At 44.1% G+C, this 24952-nt stretch overlaps 1 protein-coding gene across 1 annotated transcript in view; it reads left to right on the top strand.

Moving 5' to 3' along the window:
- arhgap44a (Rho GTPase activating protein 44a) overlaps window positions 1–24476 on the top strand; it is a gene marked incomplete at both ends in the record, with an annotated part of 66355 nt that extends 41879 nt beyond the window's left edge. Inside the window, 11 exon segments of the mRNA XM_080723953.1 lie at window positions 67–147; window positions 3674–3707; window positions 3711–3790; window positions 4613–4634; window positions 4636–4705; window positions 6415–6598; window positions 10443–10460; window positions 11567–11764; window positions 19166–19314; window positions 20255–20713; window positions 24316–24476. Coding sequence (XP_080580079.1) covers window positions 67–147; window positions 3674–3707; window positions 3711–3790; window positions 4613–4634; window positions 4636–4705; window positions 6415–6598; window positions 10443–10460; window positions 11567–11764; window positions 19166–19314; window positions 20255–20713; window positions 24316–24476 — 1456 coding nt within the window.
- Window positions 24477–24952: the final 476 nt, after the last annotated feature.

The following is a 24952-nucleotide window of genomic DNA, read 5'->3' as shown; positions in this document are numbered from 1 at the left end:
ATTGAGTTGTTTGGACACAACACACATTGTAACCTTGTCGTAATTTTCTTTCATCATCATCATCAGCGTTCCCGATATGGACCAGAGACTACAAGCTTTACTGACAGCGTGTGAAAAGCTCCCTACAGACAACTTAAACAATTTCAGGTCTGTCACTCATCATAACTCCTATTCCCCCTTTTCTATTATAAATCTAATCTAAGCCACTGTACAGTCCATTAGGGCCGCAGCTATCCATTATCTTCTTCTTTGCGATGATTCTATCAATTCCTTTTTTAGATGAATCAAAAGATCTTGAAGCTTGTTATTTTACATATCAATAAATCAATGAGAATTGATTGATCATCACTGGGAGCACTTTAGAGACTCATTTAGAGAGAATGACATTATTTAGATCACTTGTTTTAACCTCATGAACCCTGTAAAAAAAAGAAAAAATAGGCGAACATTCTGTGAAAATGGCTGCACAATGTGACACGTTGTGAACTTGTAGATGTGATATTTTCAGCAAAGCAATTTGGTACAGAGGGGAAAAAGGAGGGGACCCGTATGGACCCCTGGGAGACCCCGGTCCACGGAGTATACTGTACCGTATATGGTTTAACCCATTTAGGCTTAGAATTATTGACTGCTTTAACTGTTGAAAAATAGCAGATATACCAGTACAAGCTCACAGCGCGGCACCGAGTGCCGCGCTGCGAGCTTGTAGATCTGCTATTTTTGAAAAAAGTCGTGAAAATGTGTGCAAATCTTTGAATCTGCGTATTTTCAAAGTGAACGTTTGTAACTCAAATGTTGCTTCTGGGTGGTCCCTGGAACTAAATAATTTGAGATGGGGGTCCGTGGCCAAATACATATAATTTTGGGGGTCCTTCACATGAAAAGGTTCGAGAACCACTGACATAGTAGTCTCTCAAGAACCGACTAACTGGGCTCCAGTTGAGTGAAAAGGACCTTTTCTATGACGATGGCTGGCCAGATTGCTGACCTAGAAAGATAGGTTTTTCCAAAAACCTTAGAAGGATTCAAAAGACACTTATAGAATCGGGTCAAAATTCAAATTTTCATGACTTTTCAAAAATAGCAGATCTACAAGCTCGCAGCGCGGCACTCGGTGCCGCGCTGCGAGCTTGTATATCTGCTATTTTTCAATAGTTAAAGCATAAAGTAATGATACACACTATGTGTACCCGTTCTGAATGGGTTAAGTGCTTACCAGGGAGCCTGAGGCATAACCACATACAAACGGCTTGTATTCTCACAGTCTGGAACGGAATGGTCCTGTGGGGAATCCAAACGTGTGTCTGACATGTGTACACTAAGTTACATCAATGGAATACTTATCAACACCACGTGCAGTAGTAGCTATGTGCACGCGGGGCGCCGCATGAAAGAAAGGCCTGTTGTAAAATAACCCCTCTTTTAGTCGCCCGGAATTCTAAAGCGTTCATCATAAGAGATAGAGATAGAGGGTGAAGTTGGTAGCATATCGTCGTTGTCGGTCGGAAACCTCGTATCTCCAAGTTTCAAATGTGTACGTTCTTTCGCAAAGTAAAGCCCTGCTTCATCATACAAGGCCGTCGCACAAAAGTAGTGAAAACAGCAGATCTACAAGCACACAACGCCTCGCGGTGCGAGGCGTTGTGTGCTTGTAGATCGGCTGTTTTCACTACTTTAAATCATTTTTGAAACGATAAATGCGAAACGACCGGTTTTTGGGCATACAAGGTTTTCACCCGACAGCGACGAAATTTATATTGAGAGTGGATGTTTACTCATTGACATAAGCGTTCGCTGAGGCGTGTGATGTCTGTCAGTGTGTGTGTGTGTGTGTGTGTGTGTGTGTGTGTGTGTGTGTGTGTGTGTGTGTGTGTGTGTGTGTGTGTGTCTCTTGGAACTGGGCTAAAACCTCTCTGGCAGCGTGCGTTGAAATATTGATAAGCATCAGAGAGTCCTCCTGCGGGGTCGCTGGATGTGTGTGGCTGAACAGCGTGGCTGAGGAGAATAGATTATCCCATTCAGAACGGGTACACTGTATTATGTATCATTATTTAATGTTTTAACTATTGAAAAATAGCAGATATACAAGCTCACAACGCGGCACCGAGTGCCGCGCTGCGAGCTTGTAGATCTGCTATTTTTGAAAAATCGTGAAAATTCGAATTTTGACCCGATTCTATAAGTGTCTTTTGAATCCTTCTAAGAATTTTTGAAAAACCCTATGTTTCTATGTCAGCAATCTGGCCAGCCATCGTCAAAGAAAAGGTCCTTTTCACTTAACTGGAGCTCAGTTAGTCTGTTCTTGAGAGACTACTATGTCAGTGGTTCTCATACTTTTTCATGTGAAGGACCCCCACAATGATATGTATTTGACCACGGACCCCCATCTCAAAACATTTAGTTCCAGGGACCACCCAGAAGCAAAATTTGAGTTACAAACGCTTTGGAAATACATAAATTCAAAGATTTGCACACATTTTCACGACTTTTTCAAAAATAGCAGATCTACAAGCTCGCAGCGTGGTGTATATCAGCTTTTTTTCACTGGTAAGCATTCAATAATCATAGGCCTAAATGGGTTAAAGCGTAGCGCTCTCTGGCTATGTAGCTTGATAGGCCCTCTTTCACTGGTGGCAAGGAACCAAGTACATTTACTTAAGTGCTGTACTTAAAGGAGTAGTCGACCCCCAAAATGACTTTTTTTCTACTGATTACTCAAGTCATGGAGACTTGAGTTCAATACTATTTTTTTGTTTTTGTCGCATTCCTAAGACAAAAAAAAAATATTATAGTAAACTTACCCTGACGGTTTCCCCATCCAGGGCCATGCATTCGGGTCCCCCCATCCGGAATCAATGGGGGGTAAATTTACTATAAACACATTTTTGTCTTAGGAATGCGACAAATACAATAAAGTATTATTGAACTCAAGTCTCTGCGGCATGAGTAATCAATAGAAAAAAGTCATTTTGGAGGTGAACTACTCCTTTAAGTACAATTTTGAGGTTTTTTGTACTTTACTGGAGTATTTCCAATTTCCAGTAGGCTTACTTCTACTCCACTACATTTATTTTGAAAACTTTGGTTACTAATTACTTGGAGAAATACATTATAATATAAAACATGCATAAATCACTTTAGCCCTATTTAGTGGTTTAAGGCTGGGCAATATATCGAAAATGTATCGATATCGAGGTATCAACATGCAAGGTATACATATCAACGAACACGGCTTGATTGGTGTATGTGTCAAATGAATTAACAGACACACTATGCATGCACGTAGCTCATGCAAAAAAAGCAGTCCATCTGTAACCAGCTGTGATTATTTCAATAAAACCTACCTAACCCATCTATGTGTACTGTGCAGTGTGCATGCATGGATATGCTATTCATTATCTGGGTTAGGCAGGGCAGTGGACCTAAAGTAGAAAAACATTAAAAACTACATAATGCAATTGTTTTTACCAATATTTTGAGTTATATTGATATCAAGCTATTCAACAACGTTATCGAATATCGAAGGTTTTCCTAATATTGCCCAGCCTTACTGTGGTTATTTGAAAATAGCTGATCTACTACCGGTAGCTCCACAGTACGCTGATAGCTGATCGATCCACCACTGTCTCTGGCTATGTAGCCTGATAGGCCCTCTTTCATTTGGCTCCCTCAGATACCTAATCAAATTCCTAGCCAAGCTGACCGAGTAGTACCAAGACTCCAACAAGATGACTCCTGGCAACATGGCCATTGTCCTCGGTCCCAACCTGCTCTGGACGCACTCTGAAGTGTACGTATTTTGTTCTCCGTCTGTCACTTCAGTTGATCACACGTGTGTGAAATTTAGGCCTTTCACAATTATTACATAATCGCCTAATTGCAATTATTTGAGATAACGGCAATTATTTTTTTGTATAATGGTCATAATCGTCATAATCATTTACCATGTTGGAAAATGTTCATTCTGTGTTTTCAAACATTCTCCAAATTAGTGGAAATAGCAGCTCTACAAGCTCAAAATGCATCATGATGTGACATGTTTTTGCTTGTGGATCGGCTATTTCCACTATTTCCAAGATTAAAGTTATTCAATTTGTACGCTATTGGTCATATCTGCCCTGTGTACGTTGTGCCTAAAATCCAGAAATGTAATTGTTATTCATAATGTTCTAGTGCTCAACGACAGAAATGCAATTCAATTGTTATTTCGCAATTATTTGAGAAACAATTAATTGTCAATTAAAATGTAATGATCGTGACAGCCTTAGTGCAATTCCTGTTCTGACTGGAAGGGTATTTGATACTCAATATCGTCGCTGTCGGGCAGAAGAACCTTGTATCTCCAAGTTTCAAATTTGTACGTTTTTTTCAACAAGTAAAGCCTTGCTTCATTATACAAAGGCTGTCGCACAAAAGTAGTGAAAACAGCAGATCTACAAGCACACAACGCTCGCTCCGCGGTGCGAGGCGTTGTGTGCTTGTAGATCGGCCTATTTTCACTAGTTTAGTTCATTTTTAAAATGATAAATACAAAAGGAACGGTCTTGGACACTACAAGGTTTCCACTCGACAACGACGACATGATGACAGTTGTTGTTGTTGTTGTTTTCAGGAACATGACGGAGATGATGACACACCGTGTCGCTTCAGATCGTTGGCATCATTGAGCCCATCATCCAGCATGCTGATTGGTTCTTCCCTGGTGGTGAGGGTGACACATACTAAAGTGTGACACTTACCTGTATGTGGTGTTATAGATACTGATACCATATTGTCCTTGTCGGTGCGGAAACCTCGTATCTCCAAGTTTCAAATCTGTACGTTCTTTCTGCAAAGTAAAGCCCTGCTTCATCATACAAGGCCGTCGCACAAAAGTAGTGAAAAACAGCAGATCTACAAGCACACAACGCCTCGGCGGTGCGAGGCGTTGTGTGCTTGTAGATCGTCTGTTTTCACTAGTTTAAATCATTTTTAAAATGATAAATACAAAACGAACGATTTTGGACATACAAGGTTTCCACCCGACAACGACGATTATGGCGGAAAGGTGACTTCTCCATATAGACTTTCTTGGATGCACAACTCCTTTCTAAAAGGAGATTCGTGTCATGCTGTTTGTTTTTTCTATGGTGCTTGAGCGATGTGTGTCTACTTAAAGAGTTGTGCCAGTGGTTGAAGAAGAACTCAGATGTTTTACTTAAGTAAAACTATAGCAACTAGACCTTACCCGTTCGAATATATGTGCTGCAAAATATGTGCAGAGTGTGGGTTATGGGGGAAAGTAACTGTAACTGCATGGTGCGTGCGTGAGAATATGTGGGAGCATCATAATGTAAGGAGCAGCCCATGGAGGAGTGTATATTATGATGGATACAAATAATTTACCAGCAAAATTAGGTGAATAGAAGTATGAGGATGTATTTGCTCCACATAGTTTTTTCTATACCCGTTGGAAGATGAGACACACATCACCCGTTGCAACCCATGCAGAGAGAGAGAGAGAGAGAGGAGAGAAGAGAGAGATGAGAGAGAGAGAGAGAGAGAGAGACAGAGAGAGAGAGAGAGAGAGAGAGAAGAGAGGAGAGACGAGAGAGAGAGAGAGAGAGAGAGAGAGAGAGAGAGAGACAGACATTCCTAACTGTGAGAGAGGTGTGTGTGGGCCCGGGGCTACAGATCCCATGGCCTGGAGGAACGGACCGTAACCCTGACAACAGGCTGTAAAGCTGTAGAGTGAAGAAACGCTAATAAATAGCTAGAATTTGGGGAAAATGAAATTCGCGCTCCACTCACCGTGTGTATAATGCTAATGGCCAATGCCATGTTAAATTTGAGATCAGTCGCTGAAGCGAAGTGAATAGATAATGCATTTTGTGACTGACTGACTGACTGACCTCCTACTGACTGACCTCTGACTGACCTCTCTCTCTAATTATAGTATGGATACCACAATGTAGAAATAATGAGTTACTTACAAGTAAACATTCTGTATTCATGGTTTTAGTAAACATACTAAAGCAGGGTTCCCCAATTAGTTTTCCCCAAGGGCCAAATTATGTCTAGGGTACACAACGCCTCGCACCGCGAGGCGTTGTGTGCTTGTAGATCTGCTGTTTTCACTACTTTTGTGCGACGGCCTTGTATGATGAAGCAGAGCTTATACTTTGCAAAAGAACGTACACATTTTGAGATACAGGTTTTCCACCCGACAATGACGATATACTAGTGTTGTTGCTGCTCTTATACCACCATTATTACTGGGGTTGGTGGGGGCCAGACAGTAGCCCCCCGCGGGCCGCAAATGGCCCGTGGGCCGCCTATTGGGGAACCCTGTACTAAAGTGTATCCCTTAACCGAGATACACTCGGACTGAAAGACCTGCAAAAAGGATTCTCCCGTGTGTGTCGGTTCCCTCAGAGATCGAGTTCAACCTGACGGGATGCTACGGCAGCCCCGTCCACACCAACCACAACTCCAACTACAGCTCCATGCCCTCGCCGGACATGGACCAATCGGAGCGCAAGCAGCAGCACGACCAGAGCCGACGCCCACTCAGCGTTGCCACGGACAACATGATGCTGGAGTTCTACAAGAAGGACGGGTAGGCGGCCCGAGTGCACCCACCTACCCACAATCCTCTCTCTTCTTCTGAATGCACTCACCTACCCACAGTTCCCTCTCTTATTCTCTCTCTCTCTCACACTCTCACTTTCTTCAGCACTTTTTTATTTTTAGATATTGAACTCTTCCCCTTTGTGCATGGCCTCATTAAACATTCCATCACTTTGGTACAATATTTTACATATCCTCTGATCTTAAGTCTAAAGCCAGGGGGGTTTCCCCACGCACAAAGCTCACCTGTCAGTCATCCCATACCCATGTCCAATTACATTGCTTGTTATCGGGTTTCATCTTTTGCGAGAGAGTCTGAGGCTTGGGCTCGTTGGTATAGACAAGGGCTGATTGAATTGCATCGTCTCTATGGTAACCAAGCTCCGTTGGTGGGCTGTTGGTTATCTCTTCTCTCTCTCTCTCTCTCTCTCTCTCTCTCTCTCTCTCTCTCTCTCTCTCTCTCTCTCTCTCTCTCTCTCTCTCTCAGTATTATCATTATTATTTCTTTATTTTTTTCCCAGGAAATATTTCTACGGTAGTTGTTGCTCATGCCCAATCCTCCCACACTCACCTACACACAGTAAAAGTCCTGAGTGCTAGTTTAACTCAGGAGAGTGTACGAATCGTAGCGTTTTGCACCCTCTCAGAGTTACGCATGGACAGATCAACACTGTGGATTTCACGGGTGCAGACTCGTGCTTCACACCAGGTCTGGCACGACACTGCAGCCTGCTGCCTGACTCATACACCAGCAGCAGAAGGAGAATCTGAAAAATCACCCGCAGAAACTGATACTAAAAGCACCACTTTTTTAACCCATTTAGTCATTTAATGCTTTAACTAATGAAAAATAACAGATATACAAGCTCACAGCGCGGCACAGAGTGCCGCGCTGCGAGCATGTAGATCTGCTATTTTTGAAAAATCGTGATTTTTTTTTAAAGTGAATATTTGTAACTCAAATATTTGCTTCTGGGGGGGTCCCTGGAACGACACATTTTGAGATGGGGGTTGGCGGCCAAATACATTTTGGGGGTCCTCCTTGATATGGAAAAGTTTGAGAGCCACTGATTTAGAAGAAGGATTTAGAAGACATTTAGAGAATCGAGTCAAAAATATTCAAAGACTTGCACAAATGTTCATGATAAAAAAAAAAAAAATAGCAGATCTACAATCTTGTAGATCTGCTATTTTTCAATAGCTAATGCATAAAATAATGGTTAATGCACATGACACAGATTCGCGTTCCCGATCTAAATGGCTTAATAAATTACAAGAATGGCTCCGTAACAGTGGGTTGCTAAGGCATCCCGTCGAATGACGTTCGACACATCATTAGTTGTCGCGTCATTTTTGTCATAATAATGTTGCCTTTTTTTTCCGCCCAGCTGCTCCTGTGAGAGAGATGGGGAGTGTTTTAATATGCATAGTAGTGTATACTACTGAGAGACATGATCTGACAGACAGACAGGCTGTCGTCCCTTGGACTTTAGAGCTGTCACTTGCTATCAGGTGGTCTTTTGCATATCGACGCTATCGGGTGGAAATCCTACGTACGTCCAAAATCGCTACTTTTCACGAAATGTTCCAATGGTTCCAATGTGGTTTTTGATACATTGTTCCATTGTTTACGTATTTATAAAAACCAAAGACATCACTTTCTTCTTTTTTTTTCAAGAATAGTGAAAATAGCTGATCTACAAGTTCATAATGCATGGTGATGCGATGCACTGTTGTGAACACGTCGACATTTTCGCTACTTGTGCACAACACTGTCACTAAAGAATAAAAGAGGGCATTCATTTATTCATGAGAAAAGATGAAAAGATACAAGGTTTCTGGGCGACAGCGGCGGTGTCTAGAAGCAAGCTGCTTTACAGTAATTGATGCTAACAGCTCTCTAATTGCTACCTCGGTAGTAAACTGCAATAAAAGTGCAGGCTGCTCATTTAGCCTGGCATGTTTTAACCTAGAGCAGGGGTTTTCAAAGTGGGTGACGGGGCACCCTGGGGTGCCGCGACGGCAGTCCAGGGGTGCCGTGAGATCATTTGATAATATTTGGAATTCATTTGGACACTTAAACAAATATTTAGTATCATTTTAAACTTGAAGTACAAAGTTATTTTCAGTCAGTTCTAACCAAAATGGCTATTATCTCAACATTTTCCTCGCAACATAATCACTAAAATATCATCACTGTCAGGCAGAAACCTCTGTCGCACAAAACTAGTGAAAACAGCCGATCTACAAGCACACAACGCCTCGCATCGCGAGGCGTTGTGTGCTTGTAGATCTGCTGTTTTCACTAGTTTAGTACATTTTATAGATGATAAAAATAAAAGGAACGGTTTTGAACATACAAGGGTTCCACCCGACAACAATGATATGCAATAAATATGAGGTGCAGGGAGTGAAAATTATAATGTAGGGGTGCCTCGGATTTAAAAAGATATTCACGGGGTGCCCTGAGACAAAAAAGTTTGGGAACCCCTGGTCTAGAAGCAAGCTGCTTTACAGTACTTGATGCTAACAGCTCTCTAATTGCTACCTCGGTAGTAAACTGCAATAAAAGTGCAGGCTGCTCATTTATCCTGGCATGTTTTAACCTAGAGAGCGCCCACTCTCACTGGTGGAAACAGTACTCAAATGTTTTATGTATGTATCAATACTGCAATGTAAAAAAGCTCTGTTACAAAAGTCCGGAATAAAACATTTACTTGAGTAAAAGTACAAAAGTATTTGGTATCAAAATGTACTTAAAGTACCAAAAGTAGAAAATACTCATTATGCAGAATGTCCCATTTTTTGAATGTCCAAAATGTCTAAAACTCATCACGACGCATTGTGAGCTATGGCCGAAATGTACAGTATATATAGGGTTAATGTATGTTTTGTAATAATAATCTTAATCTAAAAGTAACTTGTAACTATAAGTTTTCAAATAAACGTAGTGGATTAAAAAGTACAATGTTTGCTTCCGAGATGTAGTGGAGTAGAAGTAAAAGTACTGAAAATAGGAAATACTCAAGTAAAGTAAAAACATCTCAAAATTGTGCTTAAGTACAGTACTTGAGTTAATGTACTTAGTTACTTTACACCCCTGTAGAGTGCCCACTCTTCTCCTCCCCATCACCATGGGTGACATCTCTCCATCATCAGACACCGTCACGCACAAAGAAACATGCATACATTAACACACCGTTGCTGTTTGAGTGTGGCTTCTTTCTAGTGCAGTATGAAGGACATGATGATTCATATCAGCTCATGAACAACATCATCAGGCACGTGCACACATACAGTAGACATCAAAGGGGGCCTGCCCTTTTATTGTTTGTAAAAAGTGCCCTTTCCAGACCATAAATGCAGTTTTTACTATGGTGAAAGAAATGCAAATGCCCCTCTTTCCATGCCATACCTGAAGGCAACATTCAAGAGAATTGCCTTGTCCGAACTCTCCTGAACTTGAATGCAGCATCTTATGTTGAAAGAATTGCCCTCACTGTGTAGAAATCCCTGCCGTTACGCCACATCTCCAGTATTGACTTGATATTGATAATGCTTAGTTCAGTGTGGTATCAAGCACTGAAAATAGCCGACCTCCAAGCTCACGACGCGCCGCAGTGCGACGCGTTGTGAGCTTGGAGGTCTGCTATTTTCGATATTTTCACCAAAAGGCCCTTTTAGGAATGTCAGCCCCTGCCTCTCTAACATTCTCTGTCCCTGTACAACATGCATGAGTGTTTTATAGTGTTGATGTTGTTGTCAGTCCTTTCCGCATGCCGTCTGACCATCCTCTCATATGCACTCTGCCTCTCTCTTCCCTACTAACGCAGCATTAGGAAGATACAAAGGTACCGTATCTACCACTTTTACATCTTCCTAGTTTTTTCCCTCCTTCCCTCCTTCCCTTGCCCCTCCCCTCCCTCATTTGTACATTTTGAAGTGTCACATGACTGTCCTTCATTTCTGGAGCCTGACCGATATATCGGGTTAGCCTATATGTCAGCCATTATTTGGCTTTTTTCCCCCCCGGTTTCTGCAATTATGCAGCCTATTTTGGGCATACAGTACAGTATAGGTGAACATGTTTGAATAGGGCTTAAGTGAAAAAAGTGTGTATTTTATATTTTACTTGTTTGTTTGTTATAATTATATAATTATCTAATTACTTTTGAATGTTCTTTTTATATATTGTAGTGTAATATGCTTAATTAAAACATTTTCTATGTGAAGAAGTTATTTTGTTTATTCATCTCTTTGATTGTACATTAAATGTTCTCAAACAGAAACTTTCTTTGTTTCTCAAAGGTTCGTTTCCTTCAAGATTTTCCATTTTTTGATTAATCGGTAATCGGTGGTCTGGGGACTCACCGGAATCAGGAACAAAAAAACAACCCGACATCGGTTGGGCTCTACAGTCTACACCAGGGTTCCCCAATTAGCTTTCCCCAAGGGCCGAATTATGTCTAGGGTACCAAGCCGAGGGCCACAACATTGCAGGGGGTGACGGTGGCGTTCCCGCTACTCCAGTGACAGTTTTCGTCGTTGTCGGGTGAAAATCTTGTATGTCCAAAACCGTTCGTTTTGAATTTATCATTTTAAAATGATTTAAACTAGTGAAAACAGCCGATCTACAAGCACACAACGCCTCGCACCGCTGTTTTCACTACTTTTGTGCGACGGCCTTGTATGATTTGCGAAAGAACGTACAAATTTGGAGATACGAGATTTCCACCCGACAACAACGATATACTAGTGTTGTTGCTGCTCTTACACCACCATTATTACTGGGGTTGGTGTGGGCCTGACAGTAGCCCCCCGTGGGCCGCAAATGGCCGCCTATTGGGCCGCCTATTGGGGAACCCTGGTCTACACATTTCATTGACGCCTGCTTTGTAGTCAGCCACTAGGTAGTGCGTGACCAGAAACGTCTGTGTGTCTGTGTGCCTCCCTCCAGTATGGGCGTGCGAGTGATGGACACGTCCTGGGTGTCTCGCAAGGGTTCGTCCACCCTGCAGCGCAAGGCCTCGTCCACGCCTCCGGGCATGCAGGGTCCCGGAACCGGCTCTCCTGCCGACACGCTCATCCCCGAGCAGCCCGGAGAGCTGGCCACCTCGCCCGCCGCCACGCCTCCTCCCGGGGAGAGGGTTGTTGGGTAAGTCGCCCACGCCTTCACTCTCTTACCCCAGTGGTTCTCAACCTGTGGGTCGGGGGGGGGGGGGTCTCCAAATTATTTTGAGGGGGTCCCCAGATGATTAGCTTCATGTGAAACATTGTTTTTCTCACTCAACAGTAAACAAACCGACATAACGTTTAAGTGTATATAGAGGGTATCTGCACATTTCCAAAGTGACAATTTAAGGACTTTTTAATACCTCTAAAATGACAAATTAAACATTGGCCAAATTGTCAAATATTATATTATAGTGACAGAAATTGTGAAAATAGCAGATCTACATGCTCGTTGTGAGCATGTAGATCTGCTATTTTCACAATAGAACCGTGTTATACAAAATGTAATGCCACAACTCTTAGTGCTCGTCAGGGTGGGGGTCCCCAGTTAGAATATGATTATTTTGGGGGTCGCGGCCTGAAAAGGTTGAGAACCACTGTCTTACCCCACCCTTCTGCTCCACCTTTTTTTCTCTCTTTTTTTCCATTGTCACCATCATCATCGTCATCGTCATCGTCAACTCCATTAGCTCTTGCTTTTGTCACTTGTATACTCGGGCTGTTTGAATCATTTTCTCAGTCATTCGCCAGGTTCATTTTCTGTTCGCTGTCATTTTTCGATTCAGTTTCAAATGTTGTTTTCCATTTTCTTTGTTCGTTGTCTTATCATGATGTGTCATTTCTCTTCGTAGCTCTCTCTAATACTTCATCAAGTTGATTGTCACTGTGGTTGAAATGGGGCGAGTGACACTGTATGACTAGTTGTTAGGGGCGCTATACCGCTTTGTTGCAAATCTTGAAACTTTATTTTTGTCTGAAAATGCTGCTATGCTTCGATCCACATGTCCTTGTGATGATGTCGCATGTTAATATTTCCGAAACTCCCATTGATGTGGCTTTGGCTTCTGCAGTTTTGATTGTGACCTCTTTCCTTTTACGTTCACACAGACCGATTTCACCATTTCCCCCTTGTGGACATTATTAGCATACTTTTAACACGCAAATAATCACCTCATGGCGGCTGGCTCTGCCCTCTTGACTGATTGTGATATGGCTTGGCTGGCTTTTGTCTCCTGTACTGTGGCTCTTTCAGACGATGAAAGGGCTTTGTGTCTCTGTCAAACTGCCCTGAGCTAACGGTGGGACTCGCAATGCAAATAAAAGGCTTTTATCGTTATGTGGTTTTCAAGAGTGAAGCTAATCACTTCACAGTTGAACTCGGTAATGTGGATACCGTAAGTGTTTTCAGGGGCGTCACAAGGGGTAGGAAAGTGGGACTGAGTTACTAGGGCCCAAGGTGGAGGGGCCCTTGTAACTTTAGCTATTGAAAAATAGCAGATATACAAGCTCACAGCGCGGCACCGAGTGCCGCGTTGCGAGCTTGTAGATCTGCTATTTTTGAGTGAAAATGTGTGCAAATCTTTGAATTTTTGAAGCGAACATTTGTAACTAAAATTTGGCTTCTGGGGTGTCCCTGGAACTAAATATTTCGAGATGGGGGTCCGTGGCTAAATACCTATAATTTTGGGGGTCAATTCACATGAAAAAGTTTTGAGCATCACTGACATGGAAACATAGGTTTCTTGCACACATTTTCACAATTTTTCAAAAAATAGCAGATCTACAAGCTCGCAGCGCGGCACTCGGTGCCGCGCTGTGAGCTTGTATATCTGCTATTTTTCAATGGTTAACATTCATTGTCAGTGCTTTGATCCTCACACGGCTCCTTGCAGTGTGCAGACACAAGGTGATCACAGAGGGAGTTTTTCGACGCACTGTGTTTTGTCCTTTTTCCTTTGGGGAAACCTGAGCGGTTTCCTTTGCTTTGCTGTTTCTTTCTGCTTGTATTTATTCCCTTGTTTTCCACAAAGCTGAGTGTGTGCTAAGCTTGGCGCCACCACCTGCCCTTTATGCACCAGGAAAATGCTTTTATTTCTTCTTTTTTCCTCCTTTCTGTTTTTTTTTTGTTGCACCGGGCCAACTAACAAACTAACACGATAAGGCTCTGATCTATACTTCGTCGCGTACCAAGTATACATCAGGGCACAACAAGCCATCACTAGAGCTAATCCTCTATCACTTCCAACCAGTGTCCCTGTTCAAATCACTAGAGCTGTTTGTTTCTTGTGCTGTTTTATTCTCTTAATATCTACAGCTCCGACGACGTGTCGCCCAATCGGCTGGACACCTCTCACGCCCATCACGCGCCCCCACCGGGGGCGGGGGAGCAGGACCGCCCGCCGCCTCCCTACCCGACCACCCTGTGCCACTCCTCCCTGCCCCCCGCCCACCACTTCTACCCCAAGCCCCCGCCCTGCGCCCGCCCCGTGGCCCCGGGCCCCGAGTCCCAGCCCCCCGCCTCCCCGCCTCCGCCCCTGCGCTGGTCCGGTTTCACCCCCCCCTGTGTGCCCCTCCCCCCTCCCCCCACCTCCTCTTCCTCCTCCTCCTCCTCCTCGCTCGACATCAACTCCAACCCCAAGCCCAGCTGCCTGCACTTCCCCCCCAAGCAGCAGCACGGCCTCCCCCACCCCCCGCCTGCCGACGTGTTGCATGGCCCCCCCCCTCGCCCCCCCCTCCTCGTCCGACACTACTAACGCTTCGCCGCACTACGCCCTCATCAAAGCCCCCGCGGCGCCGCCGCCGCTAGCCCGCCAACACGACAACATGTCCCTCTGCGGCCACGCGCCGCCCCCTAGTCTCCCTTCGTCTGCGCCCCCCCCACCCCCGCCGTGGGCTGCCTGTCCATGTGCCCGCGAGAGAGGACCCCCCCCCAGGCTGACTAGGTAACTACCACACAATGGATGCTGCTGCAGCCGCAGATACAGTGGTCTGGTATGGATGCTGCGGTCACTGATAACAGTGGTCTGGTGTCTCTATTCCACGCTGCTCTACTGTACCTCGCTGGCTCATGGTTTTGTTTTAACTTTTTGTCTTTTGTTTTGTTACCTCCTCCCATCTCAGCAGTGGTGGAAAGTGACTTAGACGCAGGGGTTTTCAAAGTGGGTGACGGGGCACCCTGGGGTGCCGTGACAGCAGTCCAGGGGTGACAAGATAATAATTTGATAATAGTTGGAATTCATTTGGACACTTAAAAAATATTTTTAGTATCATTTTAAACTTGAAATACAGCGTTATTTTCAGTCAGTTCTAACCAAAATGTCTCTTATCTCAACATTTTCCTTGCAACACAATCGCTAAAACATGCTATAAATATAAGGTGCTGGGAGTGAAAATTATGAGTATAATGTAGGGGTGCCTTGGATGAAAGATACATTTCTAGGGGTGCCTTGAGCCCGAAAAGTTTGGGAACCCCTGACTTAGAGTACATTCACTCAAGTGCTGTACTTAAGTACAATTTTGAGGTACTTTTACTTTACTTGAGTGGGACAGTTTTTCAATACTTCATACTTCTACTCCACTACATCTCAGAGGCAAATATTGTACTTTTTACACCACTAAGCTTATTTGAAAACTTTAGTCACTTGATACTTTGTAGATTTAGATTTAGAGTATTATTTCAAAATGTATACAATGATCAGTTAATCCCTATTTTATACTTACTGTGTGTAGCCTATTCGAAAATTGCAGATCTACAAGCTCAAAACATGTCACGATGTGAGCTTTGCCAAAAAACTAAACCGATTTTCGTACTTTTACTTTGGTAGTATAAGTATATTTTGATGCCTTTACAAAAGTATTGGCATCAATATTTTGAATACAGGACTTTTACAGAATACAGAATATTAGTACATTGTTGTATTACTACTTTTACTTGTAGCTGTTTTATTTTACTAAAACAAATCAGAGTACTTCTTCCACCACTGTATCTCAGAGTTTGGAACGTTCAGGTTGTTCGGGGGATGCCTCATGGGGGTTGCCTAGCAACGATGGATGTTTCTGGCTTGCAGAGCGCTCAGTTACAGGCTGGCCGCTGAATAGGTGATGAGTGCATGGATAACCCTGCATATGGCAGCGGCTCTCAACCTGTGGGCCAGGCCCCCTGGTGGGCCGTGAGGATATCGCAAGTGGGGCCACAAATAATAATTGAATGCTTTAACCAGTGAAAAATAGCATATATACAAGCTCACTTTTTTGAAAAGGTCGTGAAAATGTGTGCAAATCTTTGAATATATGTATTTTCAAAGCGAACGTTTGTAACTCAAATTTTGCTTCTGTGTGGTCCCTGGAACTAGATATTTTGAAATGGGGTCTGTGGCCAAATAAATAATCCTTTGCATGAAAAGGTTTGAGCACCACTGACATAGTAGTCTCTCAAGAACAGACTAACTGGGCTCCAGTTAAGTGAAACCTTTTCTTTGACGATGGCTGGCCAGATTGCTGACATAGAAACATAGGTTTTTTTTCCCAAAAATCTTAGATGGATTCAAAAGACACTTATAGAATCGTGTCAAAATTCTAATTTTCAAGATTTTTCAAAAATAGCAGATCTACAAGCTCGCAGCCACGCTGTGAGCTTGTATATCTGCTATTTTTTTATATTTAAAGCATAAAATATTGCGTCATAATGTGTTCAGGCCTAAATGGGTTAAGCCTGTGAAGTGAACATTACACATTATTACTTTGACCATTATGTTATACTTTAACTATAACAGATATACAAGCTCACCACGCGGCACCGAGTGCCGCGTGGTGAGCTTGCTTGTAGAACTTTTAGTATTTTTGACCCGATTCTAATGTCTTCTAGATCCTTCTTCTAAATCAGTGGTTCTCAAACCTTTTCATGTCAAAGACCCCCAAAATGTTATGTTTTTTGGACACGGAGCCCCATCTCAAAATATTTAGTTCCAGGGACCCCCAGAAGCAAAATGTTTGCTTTAAAAATACATATATTCGAAGATGTGCACATCATTTTCATGACTTTTCAAAGATAGCAGATCTACAAGCTCGCAGAGCGCATCTGCTATTTTTCAATAGCTAAAGTATAAAATACTTCCAAGTCTTGGGTTAAATGTAGTTGGGTTAAAAATAGGAATTGTATTTTGTCTTTAAAACTTGTGATACCTAATAAATAGGACTAGTTCCATTGATCCAAGCCGGAAAACACAATCAATGAATTGTTCACTGAAATAAACGTGCTCTGAAAATGCAGCCCACCCACCTGACTGCCTGGTTCAGGGGTCAGATCACACTTTCAAGATTTTCAAGGGCACCCTGATCCAAGAAAGGTTGGGAGCCACTGGCCATGTGGTTATCAATGTATTGCTATGCAGGTCTTTGCCCATATTTTACTAATTGGCTAAAGATAAAGATACGTCGATCACGATTATGAGGGAAGCAAAGTGGTGCTCCTTCCTCAATAATGTACAGATTATTATCTCTGGGTTTTATTCACCTCACTTTTCACAATCATCCACAAGCGCAGGGATGGGACGATACGCGATATTATCGTTTATCGTGATAAAAAAAAACACTCACGATAATTGTATCGTGGAGATTTAATTTATCGTGATATCGTCCTCCCGGCATGCACTGGGATCAATTCACCTTTTATTTGCCCGAGCTGCATATCCGGTACCACTTAAACCCTCTGGTAAAAGATACTTATAATATACGTACGTGATACAGTCTTTTTTTTCACTCTCTATCAAATGTCTTTGCCAAAATATAGCCGTTCTACAAGCTCAGGAGCTTGTAGATCTGCTTTTTTTTGGGCAAATGTTCCACCCCAGGATAATGGCTTTTGATTGTCGCGATAATATCGCAAATCGCGATTTCCTTTGTCACAATAATCGTGATATGAAATGTTCATATCGTCCCATCCCTACCCAAGTGACCTTGATTACTGTTGAGTCGTGGAAACACACGGTGGGACAAAGGTCAAGTATTACAACATACCAATGTTATGGCACAGCCGTACCATAATACAGTATATGATCTAACTCGGTGGTGGTGATCCAGCTATACTGTATGCTATCTGATGCGTCTGTCAGGAAGACCCTAATAGTCTGGAATGATTCTGACAGTAGTTCCAAGTCTTTCGTGTCGCGTTACAACCGCACGAGACAGCATGAATCATTAGGCCGATTCTACGTCAGCGTTTGAGACCAGCCTGCTTCATATCCCCATCCCCCCTCTCCCCCTCCCCCGAACCCTGACCACCCATGCCATCCCTTCTTTTTGGAGCACATGACTCAAACAGACATAGCCAAGAAGACCACACTGGAGGATGAAGCCGTTGTGATTAACCTCTAATCAATGCATGCGTGTTATCGTGAGTGATGTATAGACACTCGAGAGGCTTCATCTTCTGAGCCAGTTTCATGTCATATAAAACATTTACAATATACTGCTGCTACTTGCGTTTTGATACCAAGAAAAGCAGTTCAGGTGAGATCTGACATTTGCGAAAGGGATGAAGGTAAGCCCAATTAAAGATTTCTTGCAATTTGGATCACCTTCAAGTTCCCATCATCAAGTGCCCTGACACACCAAGCTTTTTGAATGTTGGTGTAAATGCTAATCCATTGTGATTAGTTAATTAGAATAAGATTTAAAAAACAAGTAGGTGCCTCTCTGCCTGGCTGTCTCAGCCCAAGTTTGTTTTGCCATTTGTAGCACCCTCTGCTGGACAAATGTGAGGACAGTGTGAATGAAATGTATACACCGAGAAACACAAACTCACTATAGATTTGCACGTGTGTTTTATGTGGCTCGACTAACTCAGAAATGATTTTGTCTGTCTTGGTATTTATATAACGCTTTGCTGTAGTCTGTACGCTCTCCTTGTCTTTAACGACTAATCTTCACTTAACCCTCTGAAAACATAAAACTAATGCAAAAGGAAGTCTGCACTTAGTGCTTAGTAGGTTGTCATGAGCATAATGGTTAACGGTAATTGTGTACAAACAAAGGCACAAAGACTAATGCTTGGAGTAGCAGTCTCTTACCTTCAGCAGACCGCTGAGCCCCTGTGATATAGATTGATAGTGTCCTGGTGGGTTGCCATTTACATTCAAAATAATGCCCTACATTGGGCAAGGACTTTGAGAGAAATGTTGTGGCTGATTTCAGTTCTGAATATCTGTATTTTGAAGTGCAAACCTGCTCAATTTGTTGATGTCCTCAAGTGCTTGATGCTATTCTCTACCTCAGTGCAATCTTTTTTGTCACATTCACTAAGATTTTGTTTGTTTTTTCCCAGGGGCACTCTATGGTCTGTAAACACCGGCCATTCCTTTCGAGTTTCACTAAACTTTCTTTTAACAGTTTCCTTACATGAATTAGAGTATGATGACGGTGACGATGACGATGACAATGAATATTGATTATGCTGTGTAACGAATGAATGAATAAACATGAGGTACTCTGACAGCAAACACGCTGTTCTGATATTCATGCACTAATGCATGCCTTTCTTTTCCAGTACACTGAAGAGTAAAGAGCTTTCTCCTGTGATTGGCCACAGGCAAGGCATCCCCGTGGCAGGCCCAACAGTGCCCCCTGGCAGTAGTCCCCAGAGCAGCAGCCAGTCCCCCCATTCAACAGAGCACAGTCCACACACCCTACGCAAAGGTCAGGAGGCATAACTAGCATGGGCCTGATGTCGGGTGTAAACCTTGTACGTCCAAAACCGTTCATTTTTTATTAAAAAATGATTCAAAGTAGTGAAAATAGCCGATCTACAAGCACACAACGCCTCGCGCCGCGAGGCGTTGTGTGCTTGTAGATCGGCTATTTTCACTAGCTTTGTGCGACAGTCTTGTATGATGAAGCAGGGCTTTACTTTACGAAATAACGTACAAATGTGAAACTTGGAGATACGAGGTTTCTGCCCGACATCAATGGGCTTGTTGTTGTGACTTATGATCATCATGTATGCTTTTGTCCTATTCATTTTTAATTTTGACAGCAAGTTTAGATTTAGTTTTAATAGTCATTGTCTTTTGAATAAAACTAACATTTTAGTCGTCAGATTTTTTGTAGTTTTAGTCTAGTTTTAGTTGACTAAATATCATACGATTTTAGTCGACTACTAAATGTTGGCAGTGCCTTGATGGCGTCATAATGCCATGCTGTGTTCCGAAAATAGTTGATCTACAAGCTCACAACGTGTCGCGCTGCGACGTGTTGTGAGCTTGTAGATGGGCTATTTTTGGAGTGTGAAACCTGCACACAACCAAGCATAAAATGACTTGTCTTAGTTCTACTGGATCTCTTCTCCACTAGTCCCTCCCTAAGTAACATTTTAGTCTATTTTTTTTTGTCTACGGAATTGTCAGTACATTTAGTCATAGTTTTAGTCATCATAGTTTAGATTTTATTTCGCTTGTATTGACTAATGAAAATTTGCCATACCAGCATATAGAATCGAAGTGTTGCCTGGTGAATCGTGATTGAATTGAATCGTGAGGGTAGTGCCAATGCACACCTCTAGTTTTTCGCCATAGTTTTTAAGTCGACATGGAGCGGACAGGCCTTTCATACTGGTGTGGCGTGTCGTGTGCCCCTACAGGTTGTAAGAAGTTGGCCCCCGTGCCTCCCAAGATCCCATACGGCGGCCAGTCAGGCGGGATGTCCGACCAGTCCACGGGTCAGCCGTCGCCGGTCAGCCTCTCCCCCACCCCTCCCAGCACGCCCTCCCCGTATGGACTGGCCTGTCCTCCGGGGCAGGCGCTGCTGGCGTCCTCCCCCGGGCAGACCCCGCTGGGCGCCATGGGCTCCATGGGCTCCCTGGGGTCCCTGTCCATGGGCTCCATGGGCTCGCTGTCCTCCCCGCCCTCCCTGACCGGCACGCTCACCAGGTCTCGGCCCGCCCCCAAGCCCCGGCAGAGACCGTCTCTTCCCCCGCCGCAGCCTCCCACGGCGCCCGCGGGGTACTCCTCGTCCTCCGGCCCGTCGTCGGCCCCGATCCCCCAGCCTCTGGAGCAGGGCCTCCTGGAAGGACTGTCCCCGGGGGAGAGCATGTCCACAGGTAATCACCACCAGCCCACAGCGGCGGCGGCAACACCCCCTCCTGCCCAGCAGGTGGTGCTGCAGCGGCCCTCTCTCAGACTGGCCGTGGCTCTGTCCAACGGAGACGCTGGACGAGTGTAGTAGGAAACCTCCTTTCATAAACGTCGCTCTTAGAAAAAGAAAAGTAAAGAAAAAAAAAGATCCCACGTTCCCTCCCTTTTTTTGTATCGACTGCTTCCAAAAAAAAAAAAGAATGTCTTTGAATGAAATAACGGTTGCCTTTTTTTTTAAAGACGCTGCAGTTGCCTGAGAATGCCGTGTAATAAATCCTAGGACTTTTTATTTCTTCTGTGCAATTGTATAAGCGTGAGGAACACTCTTATGACCCTATGTATTCATTGCTTTGTGTTATGTGATGATGTTTCCGGGTTAACGTTTGTGGAAACATCAGAGAAGCATAGCGCGCTGCGTCCTGCTTGTTTGGAAGTTTGCCATTAGATTCATCATGTGCTCTCTGTTTATTTGTTACCCAGACCACTCACTCGGCAGAGGTAGGTCAGAAGGCTTACACAGTACACCAGTCCAATCTCTCTCTAAGTAAACCTAAAGGCGTGGAGACCTGCAGGCCTGATTTATGCCTAGCTGCTCACCAGCGTCGCGCATCGACAATAGCGGATCTACAAGCTCGGCAGAGTTCGTCGATTGGCTATTTCGTCGTTGTCGGGTGGAAACCTTGTATGTCCAAGGCCGTTCGTTTTGTATTTATCATTTTAAAAATGAACTCAACTAGTGAAAATAGCAAAATCTACAAGCACTCAACGCCTCACACCGCGAGGCGTTGTGTGCTTGTAGATCGGCTGTTTGCACTACTTTTGTGCGACAGCCTTGTATGATGAACAATTGAAACACATTTGAAACTTGGAGATACAAGGTTTCTGCCCGACACTGACGATTTGTCCGTGTACGACACGACGTGCAGCCAGGTATAAGTCGGGCGTAATAATAGACAGATGTACCCAACAGTATGTCAATAATGATGCTCTGATGATGAGGTGCTGCTCTGTCAATAGTTCTATACCGGTCATTTTGTCACTTTGTTATATTTATCATTCTCTTGTTCCCCCTGCTACTATTGTGTACCTTGCAGCTGTGTGAGGCCAGGGATTCAGTGTGGGCTAAGTGTCAGGGGGACTATTAGGGTAAGCCAGACCGCCCCCGCCCCCCCTCCCCCCTCGTGCGCTCCATCTCACCGCCTGGCCTTACTAGCGCTGTGGTTCGCCTCTGGGGTCTCCCGTAGCCTGCAACTTCGAAAAACCATACGCTTTACCTACCTCTATAGCTGTCAATCCAGACACTCTTCCATTTCCTCCGTTTCGACAGAAACGGCCAGGGTGTTGTTTGTTCACCATTTCAATGCACTGCTTAAGGACTTCCCAGAGTGCACCGCAGCGCGCTCACATTGCAGACGCCGTCGCTTTTTTTCTTCTTCGAAAGGTTCATCCTAAAAGCCCCCATCCCCTGCCTTTCTCCCGCCCATCCTAATGCTGCATTCACACTGCAGATATATAGTTGAACGTTTTGCTTGCTTGGTCAATGTTATCTCAATGGAAACCAGCTTTAAAGCTTCCAAACCTTCGTTCTTTGTGTGTCCTGTATCTTTAAAGCTGGTTTCCATTGAGATAACATTGACCAAGCAAGCAAAACGTTCAACTATATATCTGCAGTGTGAATGCAGCATAAGCCTTATAGGGCATAGCAGTGGTCGTGGTTCACTGGTGCCACTAAAAAACGGCCATTCTTTTCTCCCATAGACTTTTACCAAAATATTGATATCAATTATCTTAACCCTCAAAGACCTGGAACGCGCCCGAGTCGCGTTAGCTTTTAACCACTTTAACCATTATTTTATGCTTTAACTATTGAAAAATAGCAGATATACAAGTAAATACCCTTTGTTTAGTGTTTTTTTTTCTTCTCACAGAATAGAAGGTTCTATGGTCATGATTCACCAGGATCGTGGATGGCCTGTCTTGATTCTAGGCTTAAAATAATTGATACAAATATTTTTGTAAAAGTCTATGGGAAAATGACCGATCTTTTAGTGGCACCAGTGAACCACGCCCCCTGCTATGCACTATATCATCAGGCACCCCTCTCTAACGCTGCTGCTGCCACCGGTATTGGAAGGGGGGGGGCAACAGGTAACCAACCGCCCACTACACCCCTCCTCTGGTTCATCGCTTTGTATAATCTCTCCTCTTACCGCACTGCCACACATCCATCTCCATCTTACGCGGGAAGTAGTCATCACTTCTCCCTGCCCAAAACGCAGCAGCGATGCCATCGATCAGCTATATACCAAACACAACAGTACTGCGCCCTCACCAAACACAGAGACCTCCATTGTTACCTCTAAGTCCTTGGCGTCACAGTGCCACCTTTGACAACAGAAACACACACACACACACACACACACACACACACACACACACACACACACACACACACACACACACACACACACACACACACACACACACACACAAACACACACACATGCTGTGACGCGTTGTGAGCTTGTAGATCTGCTATTTTCATCACGCAACACTGGAGAGCAACCAAACATGAAATGACTCTCTTCTCCACTAGTCCCTCCCCAACATTTTAGTCTAGTTTTTATTTTGTTGACGAAATTGACAATATATTTAGTTTTAGTCATCACAGCTTAGTTTTTATTTCGTTTTTATTTAGTTTTCATCAGTGAAAAAAAAATCGACATTTTTCGTCATAGTTTTAGTCGACAAAATCAACACTGACACACACACACACACACACACACACACACACACACACACACACACACACACACACACACACACACACACACTCACACGCACACACAAACATGCACATCTTGTTGCCTCTGTGTTGGTTAACCTGGCCATTATTGTAAATGTGTGCAGTACTGTGTTCATTGTGCAGTCATTGGGACCTGTTCTTGTGTTTGAGCGGTACAGTATGTCAGAGAACACAGAGTCCTAGCGGTACACAGATGAGATGACATGCCTGTGTAGAGTAATATCTCGGTCCAAGATATCGTCGTTGTCGGGTGAAAACCTTGTATGTCCAAAACCGTTCGTTTTGCATTTATCATTTTAAAAATTATTTAAACTAGTGAAAACAGCAGATCTACAAGCACACAACGCCTCGCACCGCGAGGCGTTGTGTGCTTGTAGATCTGCTGTTTTCACTACTTTTGCGCGACGGCCTTTTGTGATGAAGCAGGGCTTTACTTTGCGAAAGAACGTACACATTTGAAACTTGGAGATACGAGGTTTCCACCCGACAACGACGACATGAAATCTGCTGATCCCCCCCACAGACCAGGGCAAACCTCATTATGGCACTTTCCACCAGTTCCAGAACTCAAAAAGACTAAACTTTTTTTATTTCTGCTCTCTTCCATTCTTTTTCGACATCCTTCCATCATCACGATCATTATGACCCTTTTCTGCTCCTCCCCCTCCTCCTTGCCTTCTTTTACTCACCACCACCGCCATTCTCGCTCTGCCATCCTCACCCCTCTCCGCCACATGCTCACCCACCTCCTCCACCATTTAGATATCTTCAATTATGAAATCCCCTCCATCAATGTCAATCTGGACAGCCTCATCGACGAGTTCGCCACTGCCCCCCGCCGGATCTCCCGGGCAGTGGCAGACTCTCCGGAGAGGGAATGGGATGCTGTGCCTGAGGAGGAGCCCCAGAGCACCGCCCTCTGACCTCTGACCCCTAAATGACATCACACCACAGAGCTTAAGCAACGCCCCAACCCCCCTCCCCTCCCCCTCCTACGGCCGTACACACCGTAGCCGTGGGGGGAGAGAAGTTGCCCGCCGAGGCCGTGATGGAAAAGGCCGACGGGCCTCCTCGATCGATGCTGCCCACCTGAAACCAGAACTCTGCCCCTCCGTCCGCCCGACCGTACCCCACACGCCCCCACGCCCGCTCACATCTGCTAGAACGGCTGCAAGGAAACTTCAACTCTTTAAGAATCGCTAGCTAGTTTCGTAAATGTGACTTGTGAAAAAAAAGAACACACACCAAAATGCCATAGTGGATTAAACCGTTGCCTTTTGGAGGGAAGACTGGAAGCATGGCGGAGAGAGGAGGTCGCCAAGTTCAGTTTTTTACTTTGCTGGTGGTTTTTCTTTTATTGTTTTTGCCTTGCTTTGTGTATCTTTGTTCATTGAAGCAG

This window comes from Nannobrachium achirus (genome assembly GCF_963921795.1).
Source record: "Nannobrachium achirus genome assembly, chromosome: 4".
Taxonomy (NCBI): Eukaryota; Metazoa; Chordata; class Actinopteri; order Myctophiformes; family Myctophidae; genus Nannobrachium; species Nannobrachium achirus.
Note: the sequence above shows the minus strand (reverse complement) of the source record. Positions and strands in the feature narration are given on the sequence as shown.